The sequence below is a fragment of the Sus scrofa genome, chromosome 11 (assembly GCF_054392235.1).
Source record: "Sus scrofa isolate SSC_HxYL_T2T_F1_AM1 chromosome 11, Sscrofa_HxYL_maternal_Yorkshire_Landrace_v2.0, whole genome shotgun sequence".
In the NCBI taxonomy this organism is placed as follows: domain Eukaryota; kingdom Metazoa; phylum Chordata; class Mammalia; order Artiodactyla; family Suidae; genus Sus; species Sus scrofa.
In genome coordinates, this window is record NC_139393.1 from 15,246,478 (window position 1) to 15,262,946 (window position 16,469).

General features: G+C 37.0%; 1 protein-coding gene across 41 annotated transcripts in view; it reads left to right on the forward strand.

The window, feature by feature from the left end:
• Positions 1–16,469, forward strand: part of COG6 (component of oligomeric golgi complex 6) — a 161,430-nt gene that overhangs the window by 23,504 nt on the left and 121,457 nt on the right. For 40 of the 41 annotated variants that reach the window (XR_014819239.1, XR_014819238.1, XR_014819240.1 and 37 more), the window contains 5 exons: positions 1,893–2,021; positions 2,100–2,191; positions 3,667–3,731; positions 8,877–8,968; positions 12,014–12,131. Coding sequence is in view for 3 of the 41 variants with exons in the window: in XM_084981529.1 (XP_084837655.1) it covers positions 1,893–2,021; positions 2,100–2,191; positions 3,667–3,731; positions 8,877–8,968; positions 12,014–12,131 (496 nt within the window). In the remaining 38 variants the exon portion in view is untranslated. Of the gene's footprint in view, positions 1–1,892; positions 2,022–2,099; positions 2,192–3,666; positions 3,732–8,876; positions 8,969–12,013; positions 12,631–13,768; positions 15,640–16,469 lie in introns of those variants that run through there. The other variant, XR_014819243.1, reaches the window with a different exon arrangement.

The window sequence follows — 16,469 nt, forward strand, 5'->3', positions numbered from 1 at the left end:
CGAGCCGCATCTGCAACCTACACCACAGCTCACAGCAAGGGCAGGGACCGAACCCGCAACCTCATGGTTCCTAGTCGGATTCGTTAACCACTGCGCCACGACGGGAATTCCGAGAGTTTTTTTTTAGTTTTATTGGGATATAGTTGACTTACAGTGCTGTATTTCAGGTGTATTGTAAAGTGAATCAATTATACATATGCATATATCCATTCCTTTTCAGATTCTTTTCCCATGTAGTTTATTACAGGATATTGATATTTCCCTGTGCTGTATAGTAGGTCCTTGTTACATATCTATATAGAGTAGTGTGTGTATGTTCATCCCAACCTCCTAATTTATCTGTCCCCTTTTGTTTCCCTTTGGCAGCCATAAATTTGGTTTCTAAATCCTTGAGTCTGTTTCTGTTTTGTAAGTTCTTTGTGTCATTTTTTTTAATTAAATTTCACATATTAGTGATCTCACATATTTGTCTTGCTCTGACTTACTTAGTATGATAGTTCTAGGTCCGTCCGTGTTGCTACAAATGGCATTATTTCATGCTTTTTTATGGCTAAGTAGTATTCCATTGTATGTATGTATTACATCTTCTTTATCCAGTCCTCTGTTGATGAACATTTAGGCTGCTTCCAAGTCTTGGTATTACAAATAGTGCTGCAGTGAATAATGAGGTGCCTGTATCTTTTCAAATTAAGGTTTTCTCCAGATATATGCCCAGGAGTGGTATTGCCAGATCTATGATAGTTCTATGATAGTTCGACATTTAGTTTTTTCAGGAACCTCCCATCAACAGTCACTACATTTTTAAAATATTCCCTCTTCCAGTTTTCATATATTTGAAAAAAGGTAGTTTTTTTTTTTGTTTTTTTTTTTTAATTAAATCAGTAGAATATTCAAGAAAGCAGTATAGCCTAAGACATTCTTTTGGAAACCCTTAGGAAATTTTGATAACTTTTATTTATATGTAGGGTAATGAAATAATTCTTAATAGGCAGTCTAATAGAATACTGTTTAGGGATATAAAAGGTAATGGGTCTCAAGTATATTGACATTGGACTATGAAAAGATATTTTGTTTTCCTTTCTACTTCTAAAACAGAACCATCAGTTGGCCAATGGGTGGTGATAATGGGAAATAAAGGCTAAGAGTATGGGCACTCTTAGCAATGCTAAGCCATCCTGTAATTTGACCCAAATTGTTGAATCTTTTAGTTCACAGTGTTCCCACTCTGCATATTGCTCTCCTTCAAAAGTCTTTTCCTCCAACTCTAGTAAATGACTTGTAAGTGTATGCAAAAAAAAGAAAGTATTTTCTCTGTACGCATAGTTGGTCAGTAAATTTAAGGAATATACATTTAATATTGGAGTCACAATAAGCTTTTAAATATGAATAGTTTATTTTGGACAGATTTTGATGATTGTATATGAGAATTTTTTAACATAAAAGAAAGAGTCTCATATTTTGGATTGCAGCGCTCCAACAGTAACCAGCCTCTGAGAACTGGCCAGCAGGCCCGCGTGTGCAGTGGAGCATCTTGTCTTGGACACCGGCGGCTCCGAGACCTGAAGAGCTCAGGGTCGCCACCTTCCTTTGATCTTTACTTTTACCAAATCTGCTGTTTTATCCTTTATTGCCACTGCCTCTGTTACTGATTCCAAATCCTAGCATCCTTTCTTAGGAGTAAAAAGACGCAACCTTTAGATCAAAATGTCATTTCGATAGTCATTTCATAAATATTTTATGTTGCTTAAAACAATATTGCTTGAGAGAGTTGTATAAAAAAAGCCTTGGATGTCTTGCTTATCTCAGGAATTACATGAATAGTTTGATATAACCATTCGGAAAAAAATAAAACAACTTTTTTTTTTTTTTTTTAAATAACTTATTTCCTCTAGGTATACCTTAGATGAGTTTGGAACAGCCAGAAGAAGTACAGTTGTTCGTGGATTTATTGATGCTCTTACAAGAGGAGGCCCAGGAGGTACACCTAGACCCATTGAAATGCACTCCCATGACCCTTTGAGGTATAGTTGTTAGACAGCATTGGAATATTGGGCATTTTTCGGAAGGAATTCTTTAGTAACATTGAGTTTTTTCATTAGATATGTAGGAGATATGTTGGCTTGGCTCCATCAAGCTACTGCTTCTGAGAAGGAACACCTTGAAGCTCTCTTAAAGCATGTAACTGCACAAGGTGGGTTCTCCAGAAGATTACTGCTCATGTCTGAATACAGCAAATCACACACGACTTCCTTGTTTTTCCTCTTATTGCTGTTTTCTTTATGGAGATAAACTCTTCACATGAGGTGATGCAGTAAGCATCATAATTAATCTCTCTCTCTCTCTAGTTTTCCTCTTCTTTTTTCTGCTGACAGTCTTTCATCTCTCTCACTCTCATTTTGTCACACAACTGATCACACTTTTGTACTGGACCCTCGGGACCTTGCCTGGTGAGCCTAGACCCCTCTGCTTTACTGCTAAGACCTCTCTGGAGTGCCTGGCCTATGCTGTCTCAGATCTTGTATACCGCCATCCTTGAAAGGCCAAGGTGGTGTGGTGTTCATTCTGTCTATGCGTGCACAGGCTGCGTGACCTGCCTACGGTCATTAAGCTGCTACTCCTTTTCATTTCTACTACCCAGCCTGGTTGCTCATTCTCACGTAACTGTTTTAAAGTATTTTGAATAATTACCTGTATCCTAAATGGGCTAGATTTCAAAGCATAAAAATGATTATTTTTTAGTTGCTAATGTCTGTTCATAGAATTTCAAATCTTCTAGTTGTGACCACCTTAAGATACTGGTTGTAGAAGGGACTGGAGGGAGTTCCTGTCGTGGCGCAGCAGAAACTAATCTGACTAGGAACCGTGAGGTTGTGGGTTCGATCTCTGGCCTCGCTCAGTGGGTTAAGGATCTGGCATTGCCGTGAGCTGTGGTGTAGGTTGCAGACATGGCTCGGATCTGCTGTGGCTGTGGCTGTGGCTGTGGCTGTGGCCAGCAGCTGTAGCTCCAGTTTGACCCCTAGCCTGGGAACTTCCATATGGCACAGGTGTGGGCCTCCAAAAGCAAAAAAAGAATGTATTTCTTGAAAGGTGTTAGTAAAGTGCATGAGAGGCAACAATGAGATGAATTGGAGTTAGATGAAATAAGTTATTCTAAATCTCTGCTTCTCCATCTGTAAGAATTAGGGTAGTTACAAGTAGTACCTGTCAGGGACCCAGTACAGACCTTGATAAATAGTCCGTAGTTAGTTAGTAAATGTCAGTTTTTCCATTAGGTTGCTTTCCATCTTTATACTCTCACTTTGTATGCTTAGCACTGCTGCCTAGAACAAGGCATTGGTAGAATGAATGCTAATACGTCGTCACAGCACCTCCTTTAGTTAATATATTCCACAATCTTTTTTCCTGTGACTCATACATTTATTCTTTTTCACAAAGAAATGAAGTTCATTTTATTAACAGTCAAATGAGGGCTTTTGACTCACATATCAAATTTAATAAAATATTGTTAAGGTCCTAAAAGATATCAAATTTAATAAAATATTGTTAAGGTTATTTTAAATGTTTGTTGATAATGCCATTAATATCTGTCAGTATTAATTTTTTGAACTTGTGTGAAGCAAACTGTAACATGGAAAAAAATTTCCATTATGTTGTAATTAATTGTAGGTGTTGAAGAAAATATTCAAGAAGTTGTTGGCCATATCACTGAGGGTGTGTGCAGGCCTCTAAAGGTAAAGTATTGTTTTTATATGTTATGTGGCATCTGATTCAATTTTACCTTATTCTGAGTTAAAGAAACTCAGCAGCTTGAATTCAAACTCTAATTTTGGCACATTAACACAATAATGTAGGATAATAAAACATTTTAAAATAATCATTGCCAGTTTTCTCATTAAGAATATTTGGGAATTCCTCTGGTGGCTCAGAAGTAACAAACCTGCCTAGTAGCCATGAGGATGTGGCCTTGCTCAGTGGGTCAAGGACCTGGCATTACTGTGGGCTGTGGTGTAGGTCAAAGATGTGGCTTGAATCTGGCACTGCTGTGGCTGTGGGTGGTTGGCAGCTGCAGTTCCAATTTGACCCCGAGCCTGGGAACCTCCACATGGCACAGGTGTGGCCCTAAAAAGCAAAAAAAAAAAAAGAATATTTGAAATACTCTTAGTTGGAATATATTAGCTTGTTTTTTTAACATATTGTTTCCCATAGTAATTCATGTTAGTAACCTGAGAAAATGTCTGTTAAATTAAAATGTCGACTGAACTCTTAAAACAGATTTATTAAGAACATGTTTCACTTACTTTGTTACTTTGCACATTGTAAATTTCTTTATTATAGCTATAATAATTATAAATCCAAGGAACAAAATGAGCAAATGTTATTTTCAATACTAGTTATAGTGCAGGAACAGAATCTGAGATCCAACCTGAGTTAGAATTTCTACTTTGCCACTTAATTGTGTTCACTCATTCTAATTGCATTCTGCATCTTAATTTGCTCATGGTGAACTTGTATGTAAAAATACCTACCATCAAGTGTTGTGAGGATTCAGTGTGAAAACCATGCAGATGAAGTACACAGTTCCTGGCACCTACTGGGCCTACCGACAAACGTTATTTTTATGAATATTTCCAGAATACTTTGCAATTATTGGTTTACTTTTCCTTGTTGACTGACTTCAGTTTACTGTATAGAAATTTAAATCCAGAAGTTTTATGATTTATTCTTACCAGGAGCTCAATTCTAAACCTACATGTTTTTTATTTGTTTCTAAGATACTCTTTTGTTATTTTTGTCCCAGGCAAGGAGATCCCAGTAACACACCTTGTGACAGTTGATTATATTTGCCAATTAAATTACTACTATAACTTGATTATCTTAGGCCCAGTTGCATATTCAGTAAATTCATAGCTAAGTATTTTGAGCTGATTTTTCCTGATTCTCCCAAATGAAAAATTTACTTGCCAAGTTGGACTTTTAGAATTCTATACCCATATAAAATTGCTTGTTTTATGTACTAGTAGTTATTGGGAAGATAAGAATAGAAAAGAGAGAATAAAAATAAGTTTCTTTTTCAACACTTTTCATACCTTTTTAAACTACATATAGTTAAATGAAACTGCTAGTCACTTTGGTGGATAAACTGTAGTTTATCTGCCTCTGCCTCCTTATCCCACCTGACTTAGGATATTATGTTTCTTATGTTACTTGCTCCTTCTTTGCTATTTTTTTAAGTAATTGTGTAAAATAGAATTATAGAATTTGAGAGCTGGAATGAACCTTAGAATTTCCTTTTCTGGTTTGAGAAGGAAATGTAACTATGTTAAAGATGTTTAAAATAATATCCATTGTTTATACAAAGAAATTACATACCAAGTCAGCATTCGTTTTAAAATGTACTTGGAGATTCTCATTTCCTCTTCCTTAAATGCGTCTGCCCAGACAGGTGTTCAGAACACTTGTAGCACGTGGTCGCACCTCCCTGTGAACTATTAATGTAAGACAGAAGATGAAGAGGAAGGCTAGTGAGTGGGCACAGATCTTTTGATTGTAAAATGATGAAAAATCCCTTTAGTTTCTTAAGTGACAGAAATCTTAGACCTTCCTTTCTATTTGACAGCGATATTTATTGCATACTCCAGAGAATATTTAACAGGTGTTCACAGCAGTCACACATCACATTAGCTTGAGAGTGACGTGTTTATGATCCAATAATTCTTCCCTTCCTTTATGTTCTCACAGACAGTGTTACACTATTTTAAGAACGTTCTTTCTCTGTGACCTCATTTGGGTATCTGATAGTCTTAGTGATACAGTTATTAGTTGAGAAGAAGCTTAGTTTAACATTTTCTTTTGCAGCTGTAATTTGGGATATTTTTCTTAGTGATCTGTCTCCTTTTACATTCCCTTAATATAAATCTTTTCCCCTCCTGACTGGTAAGTGTCGTGGTAACTTTTCATAAAGTCAATGAATGATCTGGCTAAATTTCTTTCACTCAACCTTTTTGGCTTTGTATTAATGAATTCTTTTTAGGGCCAGGAGATTTTTATTTTTAGAAGGGTAAAGAAAAACTTGTAGTGGTGATGGGAGATATCCTTGCAAAAATGTATGTTCTGTTCTACCCTATATTGAATCTTTTCTTTGTGTTAAAAAGTGAAACTTCAGAGATAGTCTATATATTTGTAAGCACTAAGGTATGATCTCTAAAGTTATTTCGAGTTTTAAAAATATGTGCTCTAAAGTAAAAATTAAACGTATTTTGGACAGGTTACTATGGGTCATCAGCATTAAGCCTGTTGTTTTACAGACATCGTCACTGAAAGTTGTAACTAGAAACGTCAGAATTAATGTATTAAATCTTTGTTTTTCAGGTTCATAGTTAAAACGATCTGTCTTTTATGTGAGTGTTCTAGATCACTGACATTTGAATTTTATCTCTTTTTAACAAAACTTTCCTCTATGCTCCTGACCATCTTAGACTATGACAGGTTCTGTGAAGATAGGTGTGTGTCCGAAAGTAAATAGCAGGGAGGACAGAGGGATTCTGTATGGTGTGAGATGGCCTTAGTCCCCTGATGCTGCTGTTTTCACTGGAGAGCAAATATCTGCCCCGAGCAGCTGTCTGTCATACTAAGTTCAAGGGGGTTTATCATCATTCCTTTTAAGATGTCCCTTCCCCCTTTCTCCATAAATACAGTTTCTCTTCCTCTCCTGCTCTCCCTCTCACATTCGCTCTGGCTCTCTGTCTGGCATTGAGTGCAGAGCCTCTGCTCTGTCTTCTTTCAGCCTGAGGTGGTTGTCACATAGCCTGCAGCCCATTTGCTGCCTTTTTTTTTTTTTTTTTTTTTGGTCTTTTTGCCTTTTCTAAGGTCGCTCCTGTGGCATATGGAGATTCCCAGGCTAGGGGTCTAATTGGAGCTGTAGCCACCAGCCTACGTCAGAGCCACAGCAACGCAGGATCCAAGCCGAGTCTGCAGTCTGCACCGCAGCTCACAGCAACACGGGATCCTTAACCCACTGAGCAAGGCCAGGGATCGAACTGGCAACCTCATGGTTCCTAGTCGGATTCATTAACCACTGTGCCATGACAGGAACTCCCATTTGCTGCTTTTAGTATCTGCCTTTATCATCCATGTTCCGTAATAAACATATGAACCAGGAATTGTTCCAACCACTTTCTGTTCAGGATGTTATTCCCCTCCCAACTTTTAAGCTCTATAATCCTTTTTTCCTCCACGTCCATCACTGTTTTGATTCCCAGCTAGTCGCTGCTACAGCTTCTTTGGTCCTTCACCTATTTTACTTGCATGTTTTTGTTTCTCTTATCTCCTGTGTTTTTCCTGGAGCTGTTGGTTTTTGCTGAAAATGCTTTGGTCCCTTATATAAACCTCATGAGATAGTGCGGTAAATTACTGCACTAGTCTTGGTGTATCATATATAAATCTCCTGATTTTTCAGCCTTTCTCTGTTGTTTTCATTGTAGCTGAAAGGATGCCACTTTCCCTCAAAATCTTTGTTAGAAAAAAGGTGAAAGTTTTTCTTTTCTTTGTTCCTTTTTTCCCTCTTTTTCTTCCTTTCTTTTTTTCTTCCCTCTTCTCACTTTCTTTAAGAAGTTGGAATGAAGAGTATTTGTCTTGATGCCAGAAAATTCTAGAAGGCAGATTGCCAGATAGCTGAGACAGTGTTACAGATCTGCTAGGGAAGAGCTGTCTTAAATCGTTTTGTATTTTGCCCGAATAATTATATTAAAATTCATAAAATACCACTTTTATTGATGTAATACACAGTTTAAGTCACTGTTGAGGCCTTGGACCTAGAAAGAAGTTGTAACATGAAAATTACAGTTTTTAAATTCACATGCCATTCATGATTTATAATATTGTGGTGGTTAGCTAGTCTGTTACCCTATGCCAAAAGATGTATCAGTTTCATAAACATACTCATTAGCTAGAGATGAATTTCTGTATAGGTGGTTTTTGTATACTCACATACATGTATTTATAAAATGTCATTTTAGCACATCACTTTCATTAGTATTATGCCATTAGTCAAAATCTAAAGGCTTTCAAAAGTGTTTATTAAACATCTTTTGTATAAGTGCTGTTCTACCAGATGCTGCAGAGTATGTAAAAGAGCCGGAAAATCCAATGTCTATGTTTAGGAAATAAGACCAATGTTAGCAGCAGCTTAAGCATAGATATAATATGTAAGTAAGCGTATTCAATTTGGGTTAGCTTATATTTATTTATTAAGGAATATAAAGTAAGGGAAGGAGTTGTGAGGGATAGAATTTAATTAGAAAAGATTCCTAATAGTTAATCTTGAGCAGATGAAGTTAATCTTGAACTAGATATTGCCCAGGTAGTATAATAATTAGACAAATATGTTGGTGCCAATTTAAGATTTGTCTGCTTTCCTGTTCTCTAATTAATGTAAAAAGAAACTTGTGTAGTAGTTCGAAGATAAGATTTTTTTTTCTCCTGAATATTTGTTCATAGAGCAGTACAGCAGTACATTTTCACTGATAATCTGTTTTTAGGACTGTAAATGCTGCTTTGTGATTTAGAGCTGAAATAAATTCCATTATATGCTGGTGATAATCTCATCATTGTATTGATCATTTCTGATAGCAACTGCTTTGATCCAAATTGTATAGGTAATGGATCATTTTTCTGTGAAGTGTTCTGGGTTAAAATGTTTGTATTGGTTTAACATCCTCTATGATTTAATATTCAGAAATTTGTTATTTAGAAGGATTTTTGTGATCTCTGCAATAATAAAATTTAATCTTTTTAATGCTATTCATACCATTTGTGATTCATGAAGAAAAGTTATGGTTTTAAGAAATGTTTAGTTTTTCTTTCACATGTTTTTATAGGTTCGAATTGAACAAGTAATAGTTGCTGAACCTGGGGCAGTTTTATTATATAAAATTTCTAACCTCCTCAAATTTTACCATCATACAATCAGGTGAGTGAAATGGTTATGTGTGCTTGTTAAATTCCTCATGAGATGTGGTTTCAGTGAGAGCACCGTGTAGTGTGTGTTCCCTTTGCATGATTAAGTGTAACTAGTAGGACCTCCGCACCTAGGAATCATTACATGCGTGTTATACATGCTGCACTTTGAGGTCCATCATTTCCTTTTCCTTTTTTTCTCCAAGCATAACACACACTCACATATACACATTTGCACACACACAATTTATTTAGCAGTGTGAGTCTGTCAGTATTTTTTGAGTCTTCCCATACTAGTAAAAGAGATCCATGGTATCTAAAAGAACTATGTATTATACTCAGAATAGTGTGTAATTAGTGAAATATCCTCTTCTTATAAATAACATAAATTCTCCTTCAATGTTTAATTTCCCATTAGAGTAAAAGGGAGCCATAGCTTTATTTCCTGTAAATAATAGCTGTCTTTTATTCTCTACATAAAAGTGACTTTGTCTGATTAGGAACCATTTGTCTTAAATAAGATTTTTGACTCTAAAATTTGTTCTCATTTTCACTTCACATATATCTGTTGATGGTATACATACACTCGAGCCTTATTGTAAACATCACTAACACCATGCTATATGTGTAGTTGTGTTAAAAGTGTTTTTCCAAGTTATATTTTTGACAGTTTTCATATTAGTCTATTAAAAATGATTTAAAATTACGTTTCACGAAGAATGTTAGGAACAGAAGGCCAATTGTTAAAATCCAAACAGTGATTGTATAACTGACAGATCTGGGAGGGGTGCAGGGATCACTAGTTCAGAGGCACCTAAAGAGTATGGCAGCGCTGTTACTACCTCTTGCTGGCTCAGATGAGCCACCCAAAACTCAGAGCTGAGAGATGGGTTTTATATCTTGATGATAGATTTTTGCACAAGGTTAATAAGCCACAGGCTACAAAACTGATCAGAGATGGAATTGGGGTTAGTTGTATGACATTTTAGGTATAAATTTATTATCACCAGTGCCCATAATTCAAAAGCAATAAATTAGTTTTAATTGTAATGTTTTGCATTTCCTAAAGTAAGAGAATGATACATACCTAGGAAACACAAGAGCAGCTCAAAGCAGCTAACACTGTTTATAATCATAATGCTGTATTATGCAAAGATAGTGGTGAAAATAATTTTTAAATGATCTCTTTAGTTATATCATAATGGTGCTGTGTGCCATTTATTATCTGAAAATGATGATAACTCAGTTTCTAGTAGAGTGCTGAGAAAAGAATCATATGGATTCTGAAGATGATAGATTTTTTTAGGCTCTGAGAATTATAATTTTTCTGTCCTTTTATGAGAATTATAGTTTTTTATCTTTGAAGATAATTTTGAAGATGACAAGATCTTTGGATACATTTTTTGGCATGTACTTTTTCTGTTAGCACATTTCTTCAGTTAGTCAATTGAAAATTAACTGTAAATGTTATTTTTCTAGGTGCTTAGGAAATGGCAGTGAACAAAATGCAGGTTGAACTTACGTTCTAATGAGGGAATCAGGTGTGAAATAATAATTTTAGATAGCAGTAAGGGCACGGTGGAGAAATCAAACCGGAGAAAGGCAATGGAAAGTGTAGCAAGTGACCCTGCATGAGTAGGTGTGTGGGGTGGGGGGGACAGTTTTTGAAGGTCTTTTGGTGGAGGTGATAATTGAACAAATGCTTGAATGACATGAGGAGCTGGGCATGAATAGAGCTCCAAGAAGAGTGTCTTAGGCTGAGGCACACTCTGGGCCTGAAATAGGGAAAGGTTGTAGTGCAGAGGACCAGGGTTGGAGTGAAGTGAGGTGGAAGGCGGAGGGGGAGAGAAAATCAGAGAGGTAGGCAGAGGACAGACCATTTAGGACCCTGTAGGCCATGGTGAGGGTTTTGATTTTATACTGAGTGTGTTGAGGAAGATGTGGGAGGATTTGGAGTGACTTTAGCCGATGTATGATCTAAGGTATCTCGAGCACTACGTGGGTAATGCAGTATCATGGGACAACAGGAGAACAAGGTATTTAGGAGGCGGTTAGCCGTTCTGAGCAGAGATGGTGAGGAGTTAGACTAGGTTGATGGACTTGGAGGCGGTACAAAGTAGCTGGCTCTGGAGAAGTTTATGTTATAACCAGTAGGACCTGTATATGGACTAAATGGGTAATATGAGAGGTTCGATTATGAATTCTCAGCTTTGGTGTGAAGAACTAGTTGAGAATGGTATTGTCATTTGCTGAGATGGGGAGCACTAGAGAGGAACAGGTTGATGGGAGTCGGTGGGTATTGAAGAGCTGAGTTCGGTTTTGGCCCTGTCAGGTTTGATGTGCCTGTGATCATACAGTAGGAGATGGCTACTGGGAAGATAACACAGAGAATGAGGGCTGGAACTGAATTTGGTAGTTTATAGCATATAGGTATTCGAAGCCAGAAGACCATGTAAAATCCCTTCAGAAGTGAGGATAAAGAATAGGGCCTAGGTCAGAGTCTTCAGGAGCTTCGAGCTTAGAGGTTAAGAAGAGAAGAAACCCACAGAGAAAACTGGGGAGGAGTAGCTCCATAGGAAAGATGGAAGTTCTCAAATATTTGCCTCCTGTACGTTAAAACTCCTGGAGGATTGATTTCATCAAAAGGCATTGTAACCCCAAAGAGGGGAGATGTGGAATCCATCAGTAGAGCTACTGATGGAATGGCTTCCTTAAAATAAAAATGAGATCTTTTTGGATGATCAAGACATGCATTTAATGTGATAGAGGAAAAAACAGAGATGCGGGTTTGCGTGTTTTAAGTATCTATTATAACCCACTGTATTCTAAAAGAGATTATGGAATATCGAAAACATGGTATTTGTTTTCATTTGTTTATCACCCAACTTAAAAGGAAAAAAAATCTCATTTTTTAATGAAACTAGAATAATTGTTTCTAAGTCACAGGTTATATTCTGTATAAAAACTTAATTTAATCCAGATCTTTTTGAAGAATTATCAGTTAAAGAGCTGAATTGTTTTAGCCAGTTATGCAACTTGAGATATTCTTTGCTTTTAGCGGCATTGTTGGAAATAGTGCAACTACATTGTTGACTACCATTGAAGAAATGCATTTGCTGAGCAAAAAAATATTCTTCAATAGCTTGAGTCTTCATGCAAGCAAATTAATGGACAAGGTACGTTTGAAAAAAATTCTCGAAACAATGTGAATGTGAGTTTTTCACATTAAAAAATGTCGTTTTTACTGTTTTTACATTGATAGCGGGTTTTTTTTCCCATTCTGTATGGCATCCTTTTGAGTTTTTCCTAGACAAAACAAAATTCATTTTGAGATGGCTTACTGGATCTAGGTTTATAGTCTGTTCCTGGAACAATATAACGTTGAGTCATAATTGGAGATAAAATCTCAAGCCCTAGTTTCACTACCTTTTTTTTCCAAAACCAAGAATTTGTGATTAAAGCAGACTTCCTATATTTAGAACTTTTACAAAATGTCTTTTTCTAAACAGCTTACTTATATTTTTACACTCAGGTCTGGCTTTGTCCTTAAGAAATTTATGATCTTTTGAGTTATATATTAATTATGAAAACAAATAAGAAATCAAAAACTAAATAACAACAAAGGCCTGAAAGAGTCCTATGAGAGCGAATATATTTTTTTTATTGCTTTTTGGGGCCCCACCTGCGGCATATGGAGATTCCCAGGCTAGGGATCAAATCGGAGCCACAGCAACGCAGGATCCAAGCCACGTCTGTGACCTACACCACAGCTTACAGCAATGCCAGATCCTTAACCCACTGAGCGAGGCCAGGGATCAAACCCACAACCTCACGGTTCCTAGTCGGATTCATTTCTGCTGTGCCACGACGGGGAATTCCGAGAGCTAATGTTTGTGAAAATGAACAGTAGGTTGTTCAGCAGTAACTTGACAGGACGTTTAAGAATGGGTTTACAGTAATCAAATCCTTCTTTAGTTTTGTTTGATTATTAAGGATGCAGGTTTTTCAAGGATGTATCACAGTCACCATTCTGACTTTTTAAATTTTTTTTAAAAATTAGGCTGCTCTATCTACTCACTTTGTTGTATTAGACAAAGGTTCTTAGTATAGTGTGGAACAGTCAGTAGCAATCCAATCCAGAGTACCTGGTCAGTTTTTGCATCCCTGAGTTCACCTAAATAGCTAAAACAATCATGGCAAAGAAGAAAGCTTGGAGGACTGAAATTCCTGATTTCATACTTACTACACCGCATGGTAAACAGTTGGCACTGGAATAAAGACAGACTAGAGAGCAATGGGGTAGAATAGACAGCCCAGGAATAAACCCTTGCATGTATGGTCAGATGATTTTTCACAAGAGTTTCAAGACCATTCAGAAGGGAAAGGACAGTCTTCCTCAACAAATGGTGCTAGGAAAACTGGATATCCATATGCAAAGGATGAAGTTGGATCATTATCTAACACTTCATGTAAAAACCAGCTCAAAATGGATCAGAGGCCTGAATGTAAATGTAAGTTATCAAACTCTTAAAACCTAGGACAGAAGCTTCGCAATGTTGGATCTAGTAATTTCTTGGATATGACACCAAAAGCACAAATGATAAATGAAAAAGTAGGAGTTCCTGTCGTGGCGCAGTGGTTAACGAATCCGACTAGGAACCATGAGGTTGCGGGCTCGATCCCTGGCCTTGCTCAGTGGGTTAAGGATTCGGTGTTGCCGTGAGCTGTGGTGTGGGTTGCAGACGCGGCTCAGATCCCGCATGGCTGTGGCTCTGGTGTAGGCTGGTAGCTCCAGCTCTGATTAGACCCCTAGCCTGGGAACCTCCATATGCCGCGGGAGCGGCCCAAGAAATGGCAAAAAGACAAAAAAAAAAAAAAAAAAAAAAGGAAAGAAAAAGTAGACAAATTGGATTTGATCAAAATTAAAAGATTTTGTGATTAAAAGATGCCATCAGTGGAGTAAAAAGGCAACATGCAGAATGGGAGAAAATATTTGCAAGTCACATATCTAATAAGAGATTAATGTCAAGAATACATAGAGAACTTTTAAACTTAACAAAAACTTCTGGCTTGATTAAAAAAATGGACAAAGCTCGAATAGGTTATTTCTTCAAAGAAGATGCAGAAACGGCGGATAAGCACGTGAAAAGATGATCAACATCACTTCTCATTAGGAAGGTGCAAATCACAATTGTAATAAGATGCCCATTAGGTTGGCTAGTATGAAAACAGCAGAAAATGGCAAATGTTGGGAAGAACGTGGAGAAATTGGAACCCTTGTGCACTGTTGCTGGGATTGTAAAATATTACAGTTGCTGTGGAGAAGTATGATGATTCCTCAAAATTTTAAGGGTAAAATTATGACCGAGCTATTCTCCTTCTGGGTGTATATCTGAAAGAACTGAAAGCAGGACCTCAAGGACATATTTGTACAGCTTTGTTTGAAGCAGCGTTATTCACAATGGCTGAAATGTGGAAGCAGCCCATTGTCCCTCGAAGGATTAATGGATAAACAAAATGTGGTATATATGTAAGGTGGAAAGTTACTCAGCCTTAAAGAGGAAGGAAATTCTGACATACGCTACAGTATGAATGAACCTTGAGGCTATTACAAAATAAGCCAATTGCAAAATGACGAATACTGTATGACTCCACCTCACAAGGTACTTAGAAGAGTCCAAATGGCAGAGGAAGACAGGAAGAAGGGTGGTCGTCAGGACTGGGAAGTGGAGGGATGGGGCGTTTCTGTTGTGTGGCTGCAGAGCTGCGGTGTTCAAGATGAAAAGAATTGTGGTGGATCCTGCTTGCACAGCATTGTGACGGTATTTAGTACCCCCACCCTGTGCACTTCAAAATGCTTTCATTTCCTGAATGCCAGCTCACAGGGGACTCAGTAAATACCAGTTACATGAATGACTGGTTCACTTCATTTGCTTCTCACCCGTGGTCTGTCATCATCTTGCTATTACACTCACTATGCAAAACCACCCCGGATTAATTTGAGTTTTTAATTTCTCTTTTATGCTGTGATTGTTGTTCACTGCTAAGGGAAATGAGGTCTAGAGCCACTAAGGCGCGGTCTCCAACATCTACGACGCCTCTGTGGTGTCTGGGAGTCCTGCACGTCCACGCACAGCCCCTCATGGTTAGTTTCCTTTCACCTCTGTTCTCAGATCTACCATACTAGCTCCTATTAGAATGGCCAAATTTCTCCGAGTTGAATAATAAGCATTTTAAAATGTCTTTGCCAATATGATTAGCACAAAGCACCATGATTGGTTTTTTTCCAATATAGATTGTGGTGCTTCTAGCAAAAATGAGCCTTTAAAAATATGTTTATTGGCTGTTTGAGAATTATTTTTTCATGTCCTTTGCCATTTTCCTACTAGGTTATATCTTATTTTCTGACTTTTTTTTTTTAATGCATTATGAGTGTATTACAAATCCCTTCTCCGCGTCATCTTTTACCTTTTAATTTTGCCTGTAGTATTTTCTTACGTACCGCCTTTCATGTTTATGTAGTAATATCTAACTTTTTTTCTTTATTATTTCTCCTTTGGGAGCATGCCATACTTCAAAAACTTTTCAACAATAAGAAAATATGTTCAGAATTTAAGATATGCTAAAGTTAGCATCTGTCAGTGGGAAAATGTTAGATTATTTAATAAATTCATTTAAATATGCGTTCTGAGGTCTTTGTGTAGATTCACTTTTTTTTTTAGTGGAGGCTAGTGGCATGTGGAGGTTCCCATGGCCAAGGATCAAATCTGCACCACCGTAGCAACCCAAGCTACTGCAGTGACAATGCCAGATCTTTAAGCTGTTGTACCACAGGAGAACTCCTGTCATTTCACTTTGATATCAAATATTTAATGTACTTAAAGTTTATTTTTGTTCATGCTGGGAAGGAAAAATCTTAATTTATTTATCCGAAATAGCTATCCATTTATTTTATTTTATTTTCACTCAGAAAAACCTAGTAGGTTCTTATACAGTTTTTTCCCTATAAAGTTAAAATGAAAGTTGTAAGAAAATAAGAAAATATAATGGCTTACAAAAGATAAGTTTTAAGCATGGCATTTTCTAGTTGAACCTAGAACGGAATAAGAGGGGAAGAAAGAACTGTAATTTGAATGTATTAAATACTAATTAATACTACAGCCTATGTGAGTTTATAGCAATGAATAGGTTTTGGCTATTATTATTGTTGTCCTTGCTATCAATAATTATGCCCTAAAATGTTTTTCTTAGATATGAATTGGGTGATATTTAGGGATATTTTAACATTAGGGATTGCAATATCATAACATTTACAGCATATGTGTTGCTTATATATACAACTGTTCAGTTTTCTTTCAAGAATTATCTTCCCAGGGTTCCTGCTGTGGCACATTGGGTTAATAATCTGGCTTGTTTCTGTGGCGGGTTCGATCCCTGGCCCAGTGCAATGGGTTAAGGATCTGGAGTTGCCACAGCTGTGGCGTAGGTTGCAGCTGAGGCTTGGATTCGATCCC